Source organism: Nasonia vitripennis, chromosome 5, assembly GCF_009193385.2.
Source record: "Nasonia vitripennis strain AsymCx chromosome 5, Nvit_psr_1.1, whole genome shotgun sequence".
Classification (NCBI taxonomy): Eukaryota; Metazoa; Arthropoda; class Insecta; order Hymenoptera; family Pteromalidae; genus Nasonia; species Nasonia vitripennis.
Genome location: NC_045761.1, coordinates 18,220,501 through 18,238,069, shown reverse-complemented (window position 1 = coordinate 18,238,069; position 17,569 = coordinate 18,220,501). Strand labels below are relative to the sequence as shown.

The 17,569-nt window shown below is 43.3% G+C and overlaps 3 protein-coding genes across 3 annotated transcripts in view; 2 read left to right on the top strand and 1 right to left on the bottom strand.

The window, feature by feature from the left end:
- Window positions 1–7,922: 7,922 nt before the first annotated feature.
- On the top strand, window positions 7,923–10,230 carry LOC107981188 (serine/threonine-protein phosphatase 6 regulatory ankyrin repeat subunit A-like). Its single transcript, XM_016986174.2, has 2 exons — window positions 7,923–9,219; window positions 9,329–10,230. Exons 1-2 carry the CDS (start codon window positions 8,311–8,313, stop codon window positions 10,109–10,111), a joined length of 1,692 nt encoding a protein of 563 aa, XP_016841663.1. The 5' UTR covers window positions 7,923–8,310; the 3' UTR covers window positions 10,112–10,230.
- A 1,221-nt stretch (window positions 10,231–11,451) lies between these two features.
- LOC100678080 (ankyrin-1-like) lies at window positions 11,452–13,869 on the top strand. Its single transcript, XM_003424695.5, has 2 exons — window positions 11,452–12,704; window positions 12,819–13,869. The coding sequence occupies exons 1-2, from the start codon at window positions 11,688–11,690 to the stop codon at window positions 13,563–13,565; spliced, it is 1,764 nt and encodes a 587-aa protein (XP_003424743.1). The 5' UTR covers window positions 11,452–11,687; the 3' UTR covers window positions 13,566–13,869.
- Window positions 13,870–13,897: 28 nt separating this feature from the next.
- LOC100121227 (probable cytochrome P450 6a13) overlaps window positions 13,898–17,569 on the bottom strand; it is a 3,925-nt gene continuing 253 nt past the window's right edge. The window contains exons 2-5 of the mRNA XM_001604772.6: window positions 16,675–17,566; window positions 16,360–16,581; window positions 16,019–16,270; window positions 13,898–15,925 (exon numbers count right to left, since the gene is read on the bottom strand). Of these exons, the coding sequence (XP_001604822.1) occupies window positions 15,753–15,925; window positions 16,019–16,270; window positions 16,360–16,581; window positions 16,675–17,539 (1,512 nt within the window). The 5' untranslated portion in view covers window positions 17,540–17,566 and the 3' untranslated portion in view covers window positions 13,898–15,752. The remainder of the gene's footprint in view (window positions 15,926–16,018; window positions 16,271–16,359; window positions 16,582–16,674; window positions 17,567–17,569) is intronic.

Here is a 17,569-nt window from a genome sequence, read left to right as displayed (position 1 = left end):
GAGCTATTTGTTCGCGATGAACCGAGTGGCAACACCGGGGTGTAAGTACTGCGGTGACGAACGGGACGATGTGAGACAGACGTTTTTTGACCGCTCCCACTTGATGAAAAGCGTAGAGTACTGGAACCTGACGATAGGGGCGTTCACGCCCGAGACTGTAGTCGAAACGATGCTTGGCAGCAAGCAGAATTGGAACGAGATAACGCGCGAAAAACAATGACGGTTGTTTACAAGACTAGTTGACGGCTTCTCTAGCATAGCTTAAGACAGGCGACCCCCGAAGGAATACGAAAGCGATATGACAGGCCACTCCAGTTGGCCATTTGCGCGGACGATGTCCGTTTAGTCAAAATGCTCGTTGAAGCCGGTGCCGATGTCAACAGCCAGAGTGGGGTCCGCCGATCCAGCCCTTTGCATAAAGCTAGCCTGTTTGCAAGGCCAGAACTCTGTCGGTGGCTAATTTACAAAGGATCTGACCTCAACGCGAAAGACCAGTAGGGTTTAACGTCGTTAGCCGCGTGTATAATGAAGTCGCACGACATCTGCCGATGTTTTCAAGCGTAACCCAAGGTGGCAGCCCTGGGTCGACTTGGAATCGAGCAAGAAAGAAGACAGGTACTTTGATTACTGCTAGAGTGCAGGAGCGACCTGAACGAGAGACTGAACATTTCGATTGATGGCTATCCCAAGAAGAAGGCTATCGTCCTGGAATATGCAGTCGACAGGGAATTTGATCTAGATATACTAGATTGTAATCCAGTACGTGGCCGAGTTCGACGCCGGATCGGAGCAGCGGCTGCTCAGTGAACATAACCAAAAGATAATCGATGCAAGTCCGGCAGTAAGTAGATATTATAAGCGGTGCAAAAACGAGCTCATAGCTATGAAGACCGCCCGTATCAAGTATACATAATTCACTTACTTCGAAGTATTGAAACGAGAAAATGGGAACCTCTGTGCAGTGGAGTGAGACCCAAGCATCGCGTCGGCCTGGATCACGGTAATTATGGAAGTGGAAAAGTGGGGAGCGATTTCTCAGTGCCATTTTCGACGCTTACAAATCCTCTGCATTTATGACAGCTGCAGTCTACAGCGACACCGTAAGAGTCTTGACTTCGCTGCTGCTGCAGCTAAAGTGCACCGAAATTCGCAATGAAAAGTTTCTTTGTTTCAAATATTTAAATATCTATATAATACCGGGAAATTCGAATTAGTTCTGTGTGTGTATATACCTTGAAGTTGAAATAATAATAATAAACGAGTATACAAAAATGTACAGCAGTGTTAACATCGACGAACTTCTGCGTGGGAAAAAAAACGAGGAGAAAATCTGGCGGTGCATACAAGCGGGTGCCGACGTCAACCATCGGGATCTGATGAGCGACCTAACTTCGTTATTCATCATTGCAACCTGCGGTTCAAGGTTTACTCGAGCGACGGACGATGAAGAAGTGGAGTTGCGAGCAAGAATCGCCGCGCTGCTGATCGAGTCAGGTGCCGACCTGGACAGCCTGACTTGGTTCGAAGTGGAATACTTCGCCGACTATATGACGGCTCTACAGGCAGCCGTCTATTTTCGCAACGACGTCGTCGTCAGCGTTCTGCTCGACTACGGCGCCGACGTCAACGCTGCCTCACGATACAACGGCTTTACCGCGCTTCACTATGCCCTGGACGATAAGTTCTCCGACGTAAATATCGCGAAGAAGCTGCTGCGGGTACAGGGCATCCAGGTCAGCAGCGGCTGTCGTAAACACGGAAACACGCCTCTTCACTTGGTCGTAATGAGGGAAAAGGACAGCGAAGAACTGGTAGAGCTGCTGCTGAAACACGGCGCGGATACCGAGAAGAAAAACCGAAGAGGTATGAACCCGGTGCAGGAATACCTGGAGAACGCCCTCAGCTTGCGCACGAGAAATTTGCTTTTTCGAGGCATTGAACCTGCATTACTGAAGCTCATTCCGCCGAGCGAGTTCGACACGAGCCAGCTCTTGGCGTGCGTGTTTCACGGAACTAGTGAAGTTCGCAAAATGGCGATGGCGGATCGGGCAACGATAAATGCCCGAGATAGATTCGGTCATACGCCACTGTCTTACGCCGTTTTGGCACGGGAAGCATCGACGACGGACAGGAATTCGACGGTGAGACTTCTACTGAATCTGGGCGCCGATATCAGCCAGCAATTCGGCAGATACCAGCCTGATGCCAACGACGGTCTCGATCAAGATGAAGAAGGCAGCCACAACATCCTAGACATAGCCATTCTGCTTGGAGTCTACCAGGTCGGCCTTATCCTTCTGCAGCACCTGGATAAACTCGTCGCACTGATGCAGTTCGACGACGAAGAGGAGACACTGAGCGAATTCAACCTCGCCCTGATCCACTGGAGGGACGAGCAGCAGAGGATGTCTGACTTCTGGCGATACTGCGTCGACTGTCACGAGGAGCTGAGGGCGATGAAGAGGAGCAAGGTGGGCGAGAGTCCGATGACCTTCTTCGACTTGCTGACCTTAGACCTGAAGAAATCAAGGGTCTACGCGAAACGCAGGAAGCTGGTCGAGGCCTTTGAGGCATGTGCGATGTCTTTCCGATCTATCGGGGATCGATCTCGTACACGAACTTTGGCACGGCTGTGGAACACTGGAAGCTCTCCAAGCAGGCGGCCGAGCTGCTTATTGATTGTCTCAAATTTGCCGATCCCAGAGACATAATCTACGAGAAGACTATTTCTCGGTCGTCGAATGAATTTTCGATGATGCAGAATTCTTAGGGTGCTGTGCAATTTTTTGTAAATTCCTCTTTTTAAAAAATGATGGCCTTTGTTGTGAAGCATTTAATACGTGATTCTGATTGGTTGCTGGTTGGTTGCCTAGGCAACGAGATCAGAACCGCGCTTTAAATTCATAACCTTCAAAACAGTCATAATTCATAACCCTGGTAGAAATGTTTGAGGTGTTTAAAATGAAATGTGTCAACCTTGATAACAGATAAAATATATGTAATATAACGTAGTATTACAACATGTGTATTGAAAAGTAACACCCTAATCCTATTTGAAGTAGTAATAAAGTGTGTGAATATTATTTAGTTTTTTTTTAAATGTCAGTGAGAATTTCAATTAAATGAATAAAGAGTTTGAAGATATACTGTGTCTCTGTGCCCAAAGTCGCCCTCGGTAAGATTTGAGGGGTGAATTTAAAGAAAAGTTCAGTATCTGAGTCAGTAAGTTTAAGTCTATCATTATACAATGCTCTTTGAATTGTAAAAAGGCTACTATAGACAACTAAAATATGACACTGCCACTTCCTAGAGCGGGGGTTTTTTCGCCCGAGCGTGCATAAAAGTGCATTGTATCTAAAAAGTAATAATTTTTAAGTAATATATTTTTCTACTTGAAGCGATAACGAGTAAAAAGGCAAGTATAAGTGCACAAAAGATGATGCTACACGAGTGGGAGGTTTGTCGCCCGAGAGAAGTGAGCGCACGCGGAGCGTGCGTAAAATGCACTTTTACGCACACTGTATCGAAAAAGTAATTTTTTTGTGTGACGCGATAACTAGAGTAAAAAGGAAATAATCAAGTTCAAATTTTGGATTTAGTTAGCATTATACATATAGTACTATGATCACTTTCTTTGATCTGTTTATAACACCAGATAGTTTTAAAGATACTAAGGGTAAAAAAAATTTCTTCTATTTTATCTTTTAATTTTTGAGAAGAGCAATGATCATTTACTGATCTGCGTCTGAATTTTGACAGTAGATCACAAATAAAGATTTGATTTTATATTGATGTATTTTTATAATATAATAGAGGTCCGGGATACCAGGTAGTGGAAAGTCATTTGAATAATAATAGTATGTTATTTCTTTTCAATAAAAAAATATATTCAATCAATATTCTTTTTAGATAGAATATTGCATAAATTGCTAATATTCTTTATAACAGAAATTTTTGTATGTTCGCTTTGATTATACAATATATTTGTAAGACGCTTAACTTTTGCGTTATTGGTTTTGGATCACGATTTTTCTAAGTATATAACCGATTCGAATTAATTCTAAGTTCTCGACTGATACGCGTTAGTTGCGATATCAGTTTTGACTCGACAAATTTATAAGTATTTGAGATACAGAAATTTTATAAGTTCGAGAAATATTCGAAAATATTCTAAGTCTTTTACCTGCTCAAGGCGTAATTTGCTCAAGAGCAGGGACTAGGCGCTTTAGTTGCGCTTCGGCTAATGAGCTAGTACGGGTTGTGCGGATCCTTTTGTAGGCCACGGAGAGAGTGGGGATCGAGCCCCCGGAAAAACTCTCACATTCATACTTGTACACACTCATTCACACCTATATACAAAAATCATTCACACACTTATAATATAATGCGCGCGCCGCGCCGCTGTTGCCGCTCGTTGGCTCGTGGCGTTGCTGGTGTTATGCTGCTGTGAGCTCAGCTGTCCCGGAGCGTTTGAATGAAGAGTCGGGGAGCGCGAGATACTCGCGTAAAATCTAGAATTTTGTTCCACGAAAATTAGATTTAAATATAATTTATAATTTGTATGCGGAGCCTGTTCGGGGTGTTACAATACTCCGTATAATTGTTACGAAGTTGCATTTTTTTCGTGGCAATTTTTTGATTATTAGCGATTATAGACGCATTCCGCGAACCATCCTAACCATTACAACTCAAATAAGTATCGAACCTTTCTTAAAAAACCGCAGCCAATTTTTTGACACGTAGCTTTTTTCAACATTTAAATTGCCTTAATACCTTTATGCTTCCCTCCTAAGGAAGGCTTGAAATAGTAATTTCTGGAGTTTAGGTATTTTCTAATAAAGTTGTTGGAAAAGTTTTCGTCAAATTTTAACGAATAACGCTGGCGTTAGAAAAAATAGGGCCAAAAACATTACGTTAATCGATAAAAATGTAGCGTTAACTGATAGATTAACGTAGATTTTATAGTACGTTATTTTACGCATCCATATAATTGGAGTAATTTCTATTATCAAGCTTTTTCAATACTTTATTATTTATTTTTAGCGAATTACGAATAACGAATTACGAATAACCCTACATTAGACATTATTATTAGACCCTACATTATTAGATTTACCCTGCCTTATCTTCTGATTAAACAGATAAATAGGGGAAATTAAAAATTATCACCCGAAAAATGAAGTTTTAATAAATTTATTGAACGCTATAATTCTATGTCATCTCACTATAATTCTATTTTTAAAATTGTCAATAATGTCTAACAATTAATCGGTGCCTTTCGGCTATCCCGGCCTGGTAATCATTATTTCTGAGGTGTGGAGCAAACTAATTTTCCTGCTCCACTTCTGCGATATCATCTTGGATTCTAAAAAAAGCGAGTGAATTAAAATGTCGCTCTGAAAAAAATATAAGGCTTTGGAGAGGGGAGCGAAGGGTGCAATCAAGCCCATAATGAAGCGAGTATGCAAAATCATGGGGCTGACCCGGAGCGCTACTGCATCCATCAGGCCCGCAAAGATTACGGTTGGTTGCACTACTCGATCGAGACAGTGCAATGCTGGTGGAGGTCTGTCAATCAGTGACATGAAATTTGTATTAAGTAACCCGGAACCTCGAACTCCACCGGATTCACCGATCCGTAATAACCAAGAGGATGCTCCATCGCCATATGTTTCTCGCGAAAATTCATCGTCGTCACTTATCGCCTCAATAGCTGGACCGTCCCAGACTACTGCACGACACCGTAAAATAGAAACGATAACCGTGGATCTCGCGGATATGGAAGAGGTCCAGTCAAAAAGGTAGGAAGATGAGCCTCAATTGAAAAAGTGCTGTATCCAAGGTAATATAAAAATTAACTCAATTATAGCAATATTTATAATTATATTACACTATAAATTGTAAAAAACTTTATAATTTTATTCTTTCAGGCATGAGCCCTCACGACTTCATTGAGCGAATTGAGAACATCAATTCGAAAAACGTGGCCACCATCACTGCAGCCATAGTCGATATAAAAAGCGAAGTCAACACTGGCTTCCAAAAAATTATTGAAAAATTAGATGAACTGTCGAAGAAACATAGTCCAAAGGACATGTACAGTTCTTTATTTTCGGATACAGATTCAGACTTTTAAAATTTGTGTTAAATATTAATTATATCAATTTAGTATTATCGTTCCTGTTTATTAATTGTTAAATTGATGGCTGCAGATGATGTTTCGATAGGACACAAACTTAACACACGGTGGTTTAATTTACTGGTTTTACGGTGTTCAGTAGGTTTATTATTGATCTGCATTTAATTTGACTTATTTACAATTTAAAAATTCCACCTTTCGGACCAGCACCACTTAAACCGTAAGAATAATAACAGGATTTTTGGCCAAGCAATACTGAAATCACTTGCCAAACGTTGAAAAAGGTAACGTGATGAAAAACGATTATTGAATGTTTTTACTGGCACAACAATATAGATTATCTTACAGCTTACTACAAATCAAGAAATAAAACAGATACACACAATAATGTATTGTAGAAACGATAAAATAAATAATATTTTTTAAATATATAAACGATTTTTTATTATTATTTATTTAAAAGTAGGTACAACTGTATAGCTGTTTACTATTTGCCTCGTTAAACCTCCGTATCCAAACAAAAATAATGTTTAAGTTCTGAGCATGGACCTTTGTAAAGTTTTCTGCATTGATCTCTCAAAAAAATTTAGATCATCTCGTTTCAATTTCTAGAAAATTTTTAAAAGCAAAAAATAAGTATGATTGACTACGTAAGTGTTATCACCCGCACGATAACACCAAAAATATGCAACTAAGCACCAAAACTTTCATTTTATGATCTTTTTCTTCAAATTAAATTAATGAAAAATAACACTTTTGGAGTTTAGCTCTGTAGTTTTAGTGTTATAATCCCAACGATAACACATAGATAGGCTAGAATAAAATTTTTATAATAAATACTCACTTTGTGGAATTTCGGAGGAAGGAGAAATTAACGCAAACGCTAATGCTAAATATTTCACGCTATTGGCGCTATAGCAATTTGACGCGAAAATTTAACGGAACTCTATTTCTTCTCTTTTATGAAATATCTTAAATGGTCTTAAATAACGTTTTAAGGTTGACCAACGTGTCGTTCTCACCACGGTCAGTAGGCGTCGCCCAGCTCTACGAAGTATCTCTATGAAGTCTATAAATAGGTGGACCTGAACAGACAGGACGCTTAGTTGTTCAGGATCCATCGTACAGACATATTCTTAATAGGTTCAAGTGTATTGTAGCTAAAAAAATAAGTATATAAACTTTTTGTTTTTGAAAAATCGACGATAACTTACAACTAGTCAAATTGTATGCATAGATAGAGATTTAGTATGTGGGAAAGCATTTCCGCGCTTCCCGAGTCCAGAGACCAAGCGATGCTTTCCCGTTGCAGATGGCGGCCGGCGAAGCGACGCTTTCCCGTTGCAGATGGCGGCCGGCGAAGCGACGCTTTCCCGTTGCAGATGGCGGCCGGCGAAGCGACGCTTTCCCGTTGCAGATGGCGGCCGGCGAAGCGACGCTTTCCCGTTGCAGATGGCGGCCGGCGAAGCGACGCTTTCCCGTTGCAGATGGCGGCCGGCGAAGCGACGCTTTCCCGTTGCAGATGGCGGCCGGCGAAGCGACGCTTTCCCGTTGCAGATGGCGGCCGGCGAAGCGACGCTTTCCCGTTGCAGATGGCGGCCGGCGAAGCGACGCTTTCCCGTTGCAGATGGCGGCCGGCGAAGGGACGCTTCACCTGCCCCGCACAGCCGAAGCGCGTCACGAGGAAAACCCAAGCCCCGAGTCCCAGCGGAGCGTTCCGAAGCCCTCCGAGCGAGCGGCGGCGGCGGCGGCAGCGTTCTAACCTACCTGAGGCCGCAGGGGCGCAGGGAGGGAGGAACGCCGTCGGCCGAGAGCGTCGGTCTGTAAGAGGGCCCGATGCAGGCGACGGGGCAGATTCAGTCGGTCAGTCGACGAGCAACTACGAATGTAACCTTCAGTGTAAAACCCTAGACAACTAAGCATTCTTTCAATATACGAACTACAAACTAGTGAGTGTCTCGATTCTCTATGGAAAATCTGTCCATGCAATCCTTCATTCCCACAAGTATAATTTTACAATTTTACGAAATCGAGATCGACGACAGTGACGTTTTACTCATCGCATAGGCTGCGTCCACAATAGACCGTTTTGTGTGTATTAGTATATCTGCAACATATAACGTATACGGCTGATCGTGGACACAGCTCCGACGCTATTCCAAGCCGTGAACATGTGTGATTTTTCGCTATTGGACACGGACAGATCCGAACGCATCAAACGTTATAACGACCGCAAGCTGCATAAAATACTCGTAAATCTCGTCCGCAAGCAACGCCCCAGCGGGAGCGAGATGAGAAAACGCATTCGTTCTTCCAAGAAGCATACGCTGAAGCTAGAGACGCTTGAGCAAGAACCTGCCGTTAGTAAGCTACTTAGAAGCAGGGATAATCGGTCGCTTCTATGGGTCGCAGTGTTGAACTCGTACTACGATTCAGCCGAGGTGCTCGTGCGCCTCGGTGCTAACGTAAACGAGCTTCTCGGCTCTAGCGATTCTCAGTTGGCTGACAAGAAATCAACAGTTCTCCACGTGTTACTTCAGAGGGATCCCTGCGCAAGGAACGATCGCCTCGTCCATATAGTCTTGGACCACGGCGCCGACTTGCGAGCTCGGGACACCGAGGGACGAACTGTGCTGCACTTAGCTGTAATGAAAGGCCGAGGCGAATTGATCGAAATGTTGCTGAAAAGAGGAGCCGACTTGCGAGCTCGCGACTACAGGGGAAAGACGGCCCTGCACTTTGCCGTGACGAACGACCGAGTGGGGATGATCGAGATGCTTCTTGAGAAAGGAGCCGACATCGAGGCTGCTGACGATAAAGGCGTGACACCAGTGCTCGACGCAGCCGTCCGTGAGAACGCGGATGTGCTAATTCCGTTGTTGATGAAACACGGAGCCAATATTCTCGTAAAAGATGCGGACGGTGAGAACGTCTTGCACCGACTTTCACGCGCCCCTGTCGAGCACACAGTTCTCGCCAGATTTTTGATCGAGAAAGCCGTCTTTTCACTCGAAGACAGAGACTCGCACTACCATCGCCAGCCGATACACACAGCCGCAATGGCGGGGAATAATGAATTGGTATGTATTGATAGTAACGTAGTGTCGTGTGCCTTGGGAGGAAAAGAACTTGGAGAATCCCAGGCTCTATACCTAAACCTTGTTCATCATCGTGCAGTTCATGTTTCAGGTGAAGCTCTACATAGAGCATGGTGCCAACGTCAATGCGCGAATGAAGTATGGTTACTTTCCGCTGTACTTGGCAGCTGTAAACGGAAAGCCCGCGGTGCTGAGAACTTTGCTCGATCGCGGCGCGGACATTCATCAAAGAACGGTTTACGGAGGTCGCTCCGCATTGCACAATGCTAGTGAAAATTCGATTATCGTACCGGAGCATTATCAGGATGAAAATATCAGGCTGCTTCTGTCTGCCGGCGCGGATGTGCTGATCGAGGATGACCGCGGGAAAACTCCTTTCGCTCTCATCGATCGATACGAATATGCAAGTAATCCAGGAACCTCGCTGATAATCCAGGAGCTGGCGCTGAAAAAAGTTTGCCAGTCGGAGATCGAGATCAAGGATGAAAGGATAATCGAGCAACATTCGGAGCTGCGATATTATTATCAAGAATGCATCGAACAGGTCGAGAGGATGAAAGTCACGAAATTCATCAAAACCTGCACGTTTTTGGACTTGCTCACTAAATGCACCTGTCGGATTGCGAACCTCATGAGGAATCCCGAGTTCGAAGTTAACTTCGAAAACTACGATCTGATGGAATTTCCCGCGTATGCCGCAAACCTGTACGAGCGTGTCAAACTTGCGAGAAGGCACTATGACTCTATGCTGGATCATGAGGACGAGCTCAACGATACTATTTATGGAATTTTGCCTTATTTTCTTGTAAGAAAAATGGTTCATTATATGTTAAACGACTGTTGTAGGAAGAAAAAACCTTCTACTGAATTCTAAGGCGGGTTTGATAAGCCGATGAAGCCTCGGCACCTGCGCTACTATTTACTTCTAAGTTGTTATCTGTTATAATTTTTATTTTAAAGAAATATATAAATGTTATTCTTTGCTGATTCTAAGTTATCTTGATTTCTTTACACCACCTTATCGCTAAAATAAATAAAAATATAAGTGAAAAAAGCAACTACAACATTAGCTAATGAGGAAGTTATGAAGGTTGTGGTTAAAGAAAAGGTTAAAAGATTTCATAAGAAATTTTAGTATGGGAAAAAAATTAAAATTCAATTTAACTTCTTTCCGAAATATTTGGAAAGGTGCTAACTCTATGTATAGAATTAGTTTTAGTTTTTTTTTCTTTTATTTACTAGCTAAATCCAATGTGCGAAAAGCTAGTACATATAAGAGAATCGAGCGTATTCGTTATGAGCACGTACCGTGGCGCCCTCATTTCGAGAGTACATCCCATGTTAAATATTATGGAGACAGAATGGTTTGAACGGTCGACATTAGCAATAGCGAGAGTAAATCACAGCAAATACGCTAGCACCGCGTATAGCGTTTTTGGCAGTGCTGCCAATGTATTTTGGCTATTGAGGTTCGGTGCAGCCTGCTAGCTGAAGCTAGGTACTAACGTACACGGTCGATGCTGGACGCAACCTATAAGTTTCCCTGCACTTGGCGGTTAGCCAAAATAACGCAGCAGTGCTGAGAACTTTGCTCAAACACGTCGTGGACGTTAATGGGAAAATAATGGCTGTACGAATGCAAAATAGCACCGCATTGGACATTATTGCCTGTCGAATGTATCGAAATAATGAGCGGATAAGCTTACTTCGGAGAATCTATCTGATGGCCAAGAGGCTTGCGCTGATTAAGATTTTCTAGCCGTCGATCGAGTTGAAGAGCGAAAGGATGATCATTGAGCAGAATTCGGAGCCGTAGAATCACACGCGAAATGCCAGTGTCGAAAGGAAATTCAAGCCTTTCGATTTTATTACAAGCGATCGCGAATATAGTCATAGTCCGAAACCTTCGAGTGCGCGCAAGTCCACTACCGATAGATGGTAAAGCAGAGGGCAAGATCGACGCCGAGACCACGCTGAGGAGGTCAATAAACCGAAGCTTCAACCGTCCTCGCCTTATACCTACACCGCTACAATTCCATGAAACTTTTATTGCTATACCTGGTTTATGACTGGCCGAGCTGAGTCGAAGCATGATCGGACGCATCAAAGCTGAAGGGACAAAGGTTTTTCGTCTGCCCCCTCCCCCTTCCCAGCAACTGGGGTTTCCATCATTCCATTATACGTGCACCTTTATAAATCGCCAGGATCATCAGGTAAGATTGTTAGTCCATCCGAGTCCACCATACAGGCACATTCTCGATTCGTCAAAATCACGTGACAAGGGATAAGTCTGTGGCCGAGCGCACTGCTACAAGCATCGGTAGAAGCGGGGAAAACCGTTAGTCCATCCGAGGCCGTCGTACAGGCACATTCTCGGAGATTGCAATCACCGAATAAGCAGTCCACTTGCGATCAACTTTCCGTTTTTCGAAAAATCAACAACAGCCCAAATGTTCAAAGGTGGCATACACTATGACCGCGTGCTGTGCCAGAGTCTCGAAGAGATCTTCCGTGAGCGTCGTTACACCCCCAGTGAAATTAAAGAGTTTGTCAGTGCACCAGATAACGATTATCGTAATTTCATGATCAATCTGATCCTGAAGCACGACAAATACATCATCAAGTCCATGCGCGTTTCGAGAAAAGAGCTGAGGAATCTTCCCCTCCTATGGATCGCGGTCTTAGATTCGACTTGCTACTTGTTGATCGAGCTGCTCGTGCGCTCCGGTGCCGATGTCAACCAGCTCTACGGATTGGATCATAAAGCGCATTACCAGATAGATCTTAACGAAAAATCGACCATCCTTCACGCGCTGGTTCAGATGAATCCAAAAGCGAAGAACGAGCGACTCGTTCGTCTGGTGTTGGACCACGGCGCCGACTTGGAAGCTCGGGACGACAATGATCTAACCGCACTGGAATTCACAGTGAAGTACGACCGACCCCGGATGTTCCGTATCCTTCTCAAAAGAGGAGCCGACTTTTATGCTCGGGACTCCGTGGGGCAAACCATCCTTTACACAGCGGTGGAAAAAGACCGAGTCAAGATGACTAAAATGTTGATAGAAATAGGAGCCAAGTTACAAACTCGAAACAACAGGGGACAAAGCCCTCTACACTTAGCTGTGACGAATGGCCGATTACGGATAACCAAGATATTGCTCGAAAAAGGAGCAGACGTTAATGCCGCCGATAACGAAGGCACGACACCGTTGCTCGAAGCAGCCAGAAGCATCGACAATATCGACAAGCTGTTGATGCTGCTAATACAACATGGAGCCGATGCTTCCGCCAGGAATCATCGAGGGAGGAACATCTTGCACTGTTTGACACAAGCTACCGAATTAAGACACACCGCGGATCTGGTGAAAATTTTGATCGAGAGGGGCGCCTCGCTTGAAGATAAGGATCACATATGTAGCTTCCAACCGCTACACATGGCAGTCTTCCAGGAAAACTATAAATTAGTAAGTAATCGAACGCAGCAATTTATTTTCGCCGTTTTTTAAGTTGAGGTAGTGTATTTTTCCTGTAGAACTTTCCATACACGTAACTCAAATTAAAATTCATTCGTTTTCTAGACGAGGGTCTTCTTGGACCACGGCGCAAAGGTAGATGCGCTAGCGATAGATGGCCTGTATCCGTTGTATTTAGCGACTGCGTGTGCTAAAAGTAAAACGATGATGGAGATCTTGCTCAAATACGGAGCAAATGTTAACCAAATGACGACTTATGGACATCAAACTGCTCTGCACCTTGCCTGCCTGTTATTCAAAAACGACGAGCGCATAATGATTCTTCTGTCAGCCGGAGCGGATGTGCTCGCCGAAGATCGCTACGGTAGTACGCCCTTCGGTCGCATCGATCCGAGCCATGTGACGAAGCCAGAAAGCTTTTTTATAATCAAAGAGCTGGCGCTGATTAAAGCTACCCAACCCTCGATCACGTTGAAGGACGAGAAGAAAATCGAACGACATCCGGAGACGCGGAATCACTATCGAGACTGCAAAGAACAGATCGAAAGGATGAAAGTCAGAAAGTTCAACAATACCTGCACATTTTTCGAACTCCTGACGAAATGCCACTGCCAGATCGCCAAGCTCATGCGGAATCCTGAGTTTGAGATCAACTTCAACAGCTACGATTTCAGCGAGATTTCGCACTACACTGGCGACCTACGCGTGTCTTTCGAACGTGCAAAAAAGCATTATCACTATGTCCTGGAACAGGAGAATTTGATCGACGATGCAGTTTGTAATAATTTGCCTTACTTAGTTATTAGGCTGATCGTTCATTACATATGTAATTGCTGCAAAAATGCGAAATAAATTCTAGTTTCGCATTGATTTTGTGGCAAATGGTACTGCTTTATCTATTTATCTATCGATTTTACGTAGCGCACTTTTACTGGAGTCTAATTTTACTTCTTGGCTATATGAAAAGCGAATGTCATTAGCTGATTTAGGCAGATAGGCTTAATATTGAAACTGAACAACTAGGTCTGTGCACATTTTTTATCGCTTGATTTAGTATATATAATTTTTGTATGTACTATCATTATAATATTTCTTTTTTTAAATTTACATGCATTGATAAAAAAAAACTGTAAAATGCAATACTAATAATAAAGGTGAAGAATAAAAAAATAAGCACCCCAAGATTTGTTAATTAATTTTCCGTATTTGAATGCAAAATTCAACCTTCTATATCTTCTAAAATACGTATTAGTTGATTTGTAATTCATAGTAAAAAAAAGTATAATACCTCTCTGGTAGAAATGAACCAAAGAACTGGACAGTTACTAGCCAGTTCTTAGGTTCATTCTACCAGGGCTACATTGTGCACATTAGATTTCGTTCACTACCGCAAGATTTTTCTCGACTAACTACGACTCGATTTCACCATTTCAAGGTACAAAAGAACTTATACGTTATTCTTCAGGTTCTTCTGTACGTGGGAAGATATCATTTTAGTAGAAATTTCGCCCAGGTAATTGACAACTACGCAGTTTTCGTTCATCTCTTTTGGTGTCTCGTGCGCTGCAGAAGCAGACGACGTATCGGTGAAAACTGTCGGGATTAATTTTACCGCTTCTGAATAATTATTTGCAAAAACACGGAATCATCCCACGTGCTGAAAAAGATGAAGAATATTTTGCAACCATTTATTTATTAAAATATTCAATAATAAATCCGTGGTTAGTCGAAGAAAATACTTCCGACGCTCTGATTGGCTGTCTCAGGGGTATAGAGCACTCTTAAAACACAACTATAGTTACATTATTATTTAAAACTTTACAACGGAGTTCTTGTTTTTACAGCTCGGGGAAAGCCTATTATAACTTGAAAAAGTATTACATATGATAAATAATTAAATCTAAATGCATACTATCAATTGGCAAGGAACATGCGAATTCGATATACATTTCGATACATTCGATATATTATCGTAACCATTCTTTTGTTTATAATTTTAGTCTTCAGGTACAAAGTTTCCATATTTCTTTACACTCAGCTGTGTGGGAAGTTCTAATTCTGCTTGAGATTTAGAATCTTCGAAATACTGAATTTTCGCACTAAGTGCGCAAAATTCTCGACGCTCTACATTGAAAATATGACTTCGCGCAGAGTTTCAATAAATAATCTATGATACACATACAAATAGATCCTTGCACTCGCATTATTTTCACGCTAGTCACGCACGTAAGCTACATTGCTCTTATTGTAAAATGTATAAGTGCCAACGTTCCCCGTGAGCAGGGAAATCGGAGAACGGAGAAATTGGAAGCACAATTCCATGTAAGGATAAGATTTTTAAATAGATTGCAGCTATAGTTTTGAGTGAGCAAAATACGTGAGTGATCAATTCACTAAATTAAAAAAAAATTATTTCTTATGCTAAGACTTCAAGTCGAAACCGAGGTCAGATTAGAAATACATATGGACAATTTTACGAAAATGCAAAATCACTAACTAGAACGATCAAGAATTCAGACAGCAGTTAGAGTGGTCAGAGTACTTGGAGTATGACGCGCAGAAGCCGAGTGAGCCTAAGTACTTAGATCGACGTCGTGCTGAGAAGGAGACCAATGACAAGCATCAGTCGTCGTCGTCTTATATACCTTCTCTATAAGACTTATAGGTATATTTTATAGGTATACCTGGCTATAATGACTGGCCGTGCCGAGTTGAGGCGGGGGCAGTGCTCTAAAGCTGAAGGGAGAAAGATTGTTGTTCCCCGTCTACCTCGACCTGGATTTTCCCTCATTTTATTGCGAGCGAATGTTGCGTACTGCTCGATCCCTTGCAATGAAGCTGTGTCTACAATTGGCCAAATTCGTTAGTGTGTACGGTAGACGGTAACGTTTTACCAAAGTATTTTGGCGTTTAAATAATTTTCGTTCATTATTAAATAATGTCTCAAATAATTCAGAATACATGAAAATTGTCTTTCCTTCAAACACGACGAATAAATATATTCCGAGTACTGATAAACGAGAATACTTGATCTTGATATTACTTATCCACTACCTTTCTGAATTTCAATTTGATGCCATCCAGTGGGGTCAACAAAAACTTCTTCGGATCGACCACATAAGGTATGCAAGTTTCAGCGCAGACCTCGACCTTATAACTTTTCAAAATTTGAATGAGGCCAACTTTTGTCTGATAAATGCCGAAACGAGCACCTGCAAATAAATAGTAAATTTTTAAATATACGATTTCGTAGCTGATTTAAGATTTTAAGTCTCAAAAATGATAGTCATAAAAGTATATTGTACCAATGCAGTTCCTCGGGCCATCGCCAAAAGGCAGATATAAGGACGGATGCCTGTGCTTTACGTTTTCCTCCTCAAATCTATCAGGATCGAATTTTTCCGGCTCGGGATAATTCTCCGGATCGTGTTGAATCGCGTGAGCCGGAATCCACAGCAACGTGTTTTCGGGGATCGTCACTTTCGTCCCCGCAAAGGTGTACGGCTCCAGTGAGCACCTTTGAAGTACGCTAAGTGGTGGATATTTCCTCAAAGTTTCTGCGGCACACAAATTTACATGTTTTCTCTGATACCAAAGCACGCTTGTAATTACGATGTAGTAAAAGAAGTTTCTTGAAAATAATCACCACAGAAAATTTTGTGCAAGTACTTCATGCTTTTGACGCTTTCGTACGTCAGCTCTCCGTTATGACTCTTGAGTCCTTCGACAATTTCTTCGCGAAGCTTATCCTGAATCGGCTGATTCTGAGCCAATTCGTACAGGGTGTGACTTATGGTCGACGAGGAAGTTTCGAAACCCGCAATGAAGAAGACGAAGGCCTGGGCAGCGAGCAAAGTATCCGTCAGCTCTGAGAAAATGCAGAAAATTATAGCTATTTATAGACAAGAGCGAATGTGATAATTATAGACCAGTTCTTCTTCAACAAGGCCGCATCAAGTACCGATGTCGTTGAGCTTGCTCGGGTCGTCCTTGATCGCCATGAGCAGGTCGATGAAGTCGTTGCGCTTGACGTTACTCTTCTTCCTGTATTCCATAGTCTGGGTGATGGTACCGATGAAGAAGTCGTTCAGCTCTCGGTCGTAAAAGATGGGACTGAGCAAGTCCATCAGCCAGGGCGCGGCGAACCTCAGGTAATTCTTCATCAAACTCAAAGTCGACGAGTCGAAGGGCTTGCGCGCGATCTTTCGAAACTTGCTGTCATCCTCGGCGATGGCGTTCATGTTGAGGCCGAAGGCGCAGACCCCGATGACGTCAGTGGTGAACTTGCCCGCGAGCTCCCGGCACTCGATCACCGGGTTCTTCTCCACGAAGTCCTCGAGGAAGCTGCCCAGGTGCTCGGCGCACTCCCTCAGCAGATAGAACATGTCCTTGAGCTTGCCGGAGGTGAAGGTGGGCGAGAGCTTTTGCCGGAGCGGCCGCCAACGCTTCGGCTCGAGAAGGAAGAGGTGCTGCGACAGAGGCTCGGCTTTGCTGGCGATCGGCAAGCCCCGGTAGCTGAACACCGAGAAGTCTTTGATGAGAACGTCCTTGATGAGCTCTGGGTCACGGACCATGAGGATGGGCTTTTGATTGGTGAAGAGGCCGACGAGAGGCTGGCCCTGGAAAGCCTCGTACGTCAGAGTCGTGTGCTGGGCTATAGACATGCGGCCGAATACGAGATCGCGCGTCGTGCCGAAAAGTAGCACAGGTTTCGGGCCCTTGACACCGCGACTGCTCCAGAAGTCCATGTTCGAGGTGAAATAGTAGTAGACGGCCAGGCCCAGGACTACCAGGCCGGCCGCTACTTCAAAGAAGCCCAACGTCATTGCGTATCCTATTATTAGAACGTGCGACTG

Bases quoted from the DNA above. Each gene is read 5' to 3' on its own strand.
- LOC107981188 (XM_016986174.2), top strand. From the start codon at position 8,311: ATGTGTGATTTTTCGCTATTGGACACGGACAGATCCGAACGCATCAAA. The intron at 9,220-9,328 runs GTATGTATTGAT...TTCATGTTTCAG, and splicing joins TGGCGGGGAATAATGAATTG to GTGAAGCTCTACATAGAGCA.
- LOC100678080 (XM_003424695.5), top strand. From the start codon at position 11,688: ATGTTCAAAGGTGGCATACACTATGACCGCGTGCTGTGCCAGAGTCTC. The intron at 12,705-12,818 runs GTAAGTAATCGA...TTCGTTTTCTAG, and splicing joins TCCAGGAAAACTATAAATTA to ACGAGGGTCTTCTTGGACCA.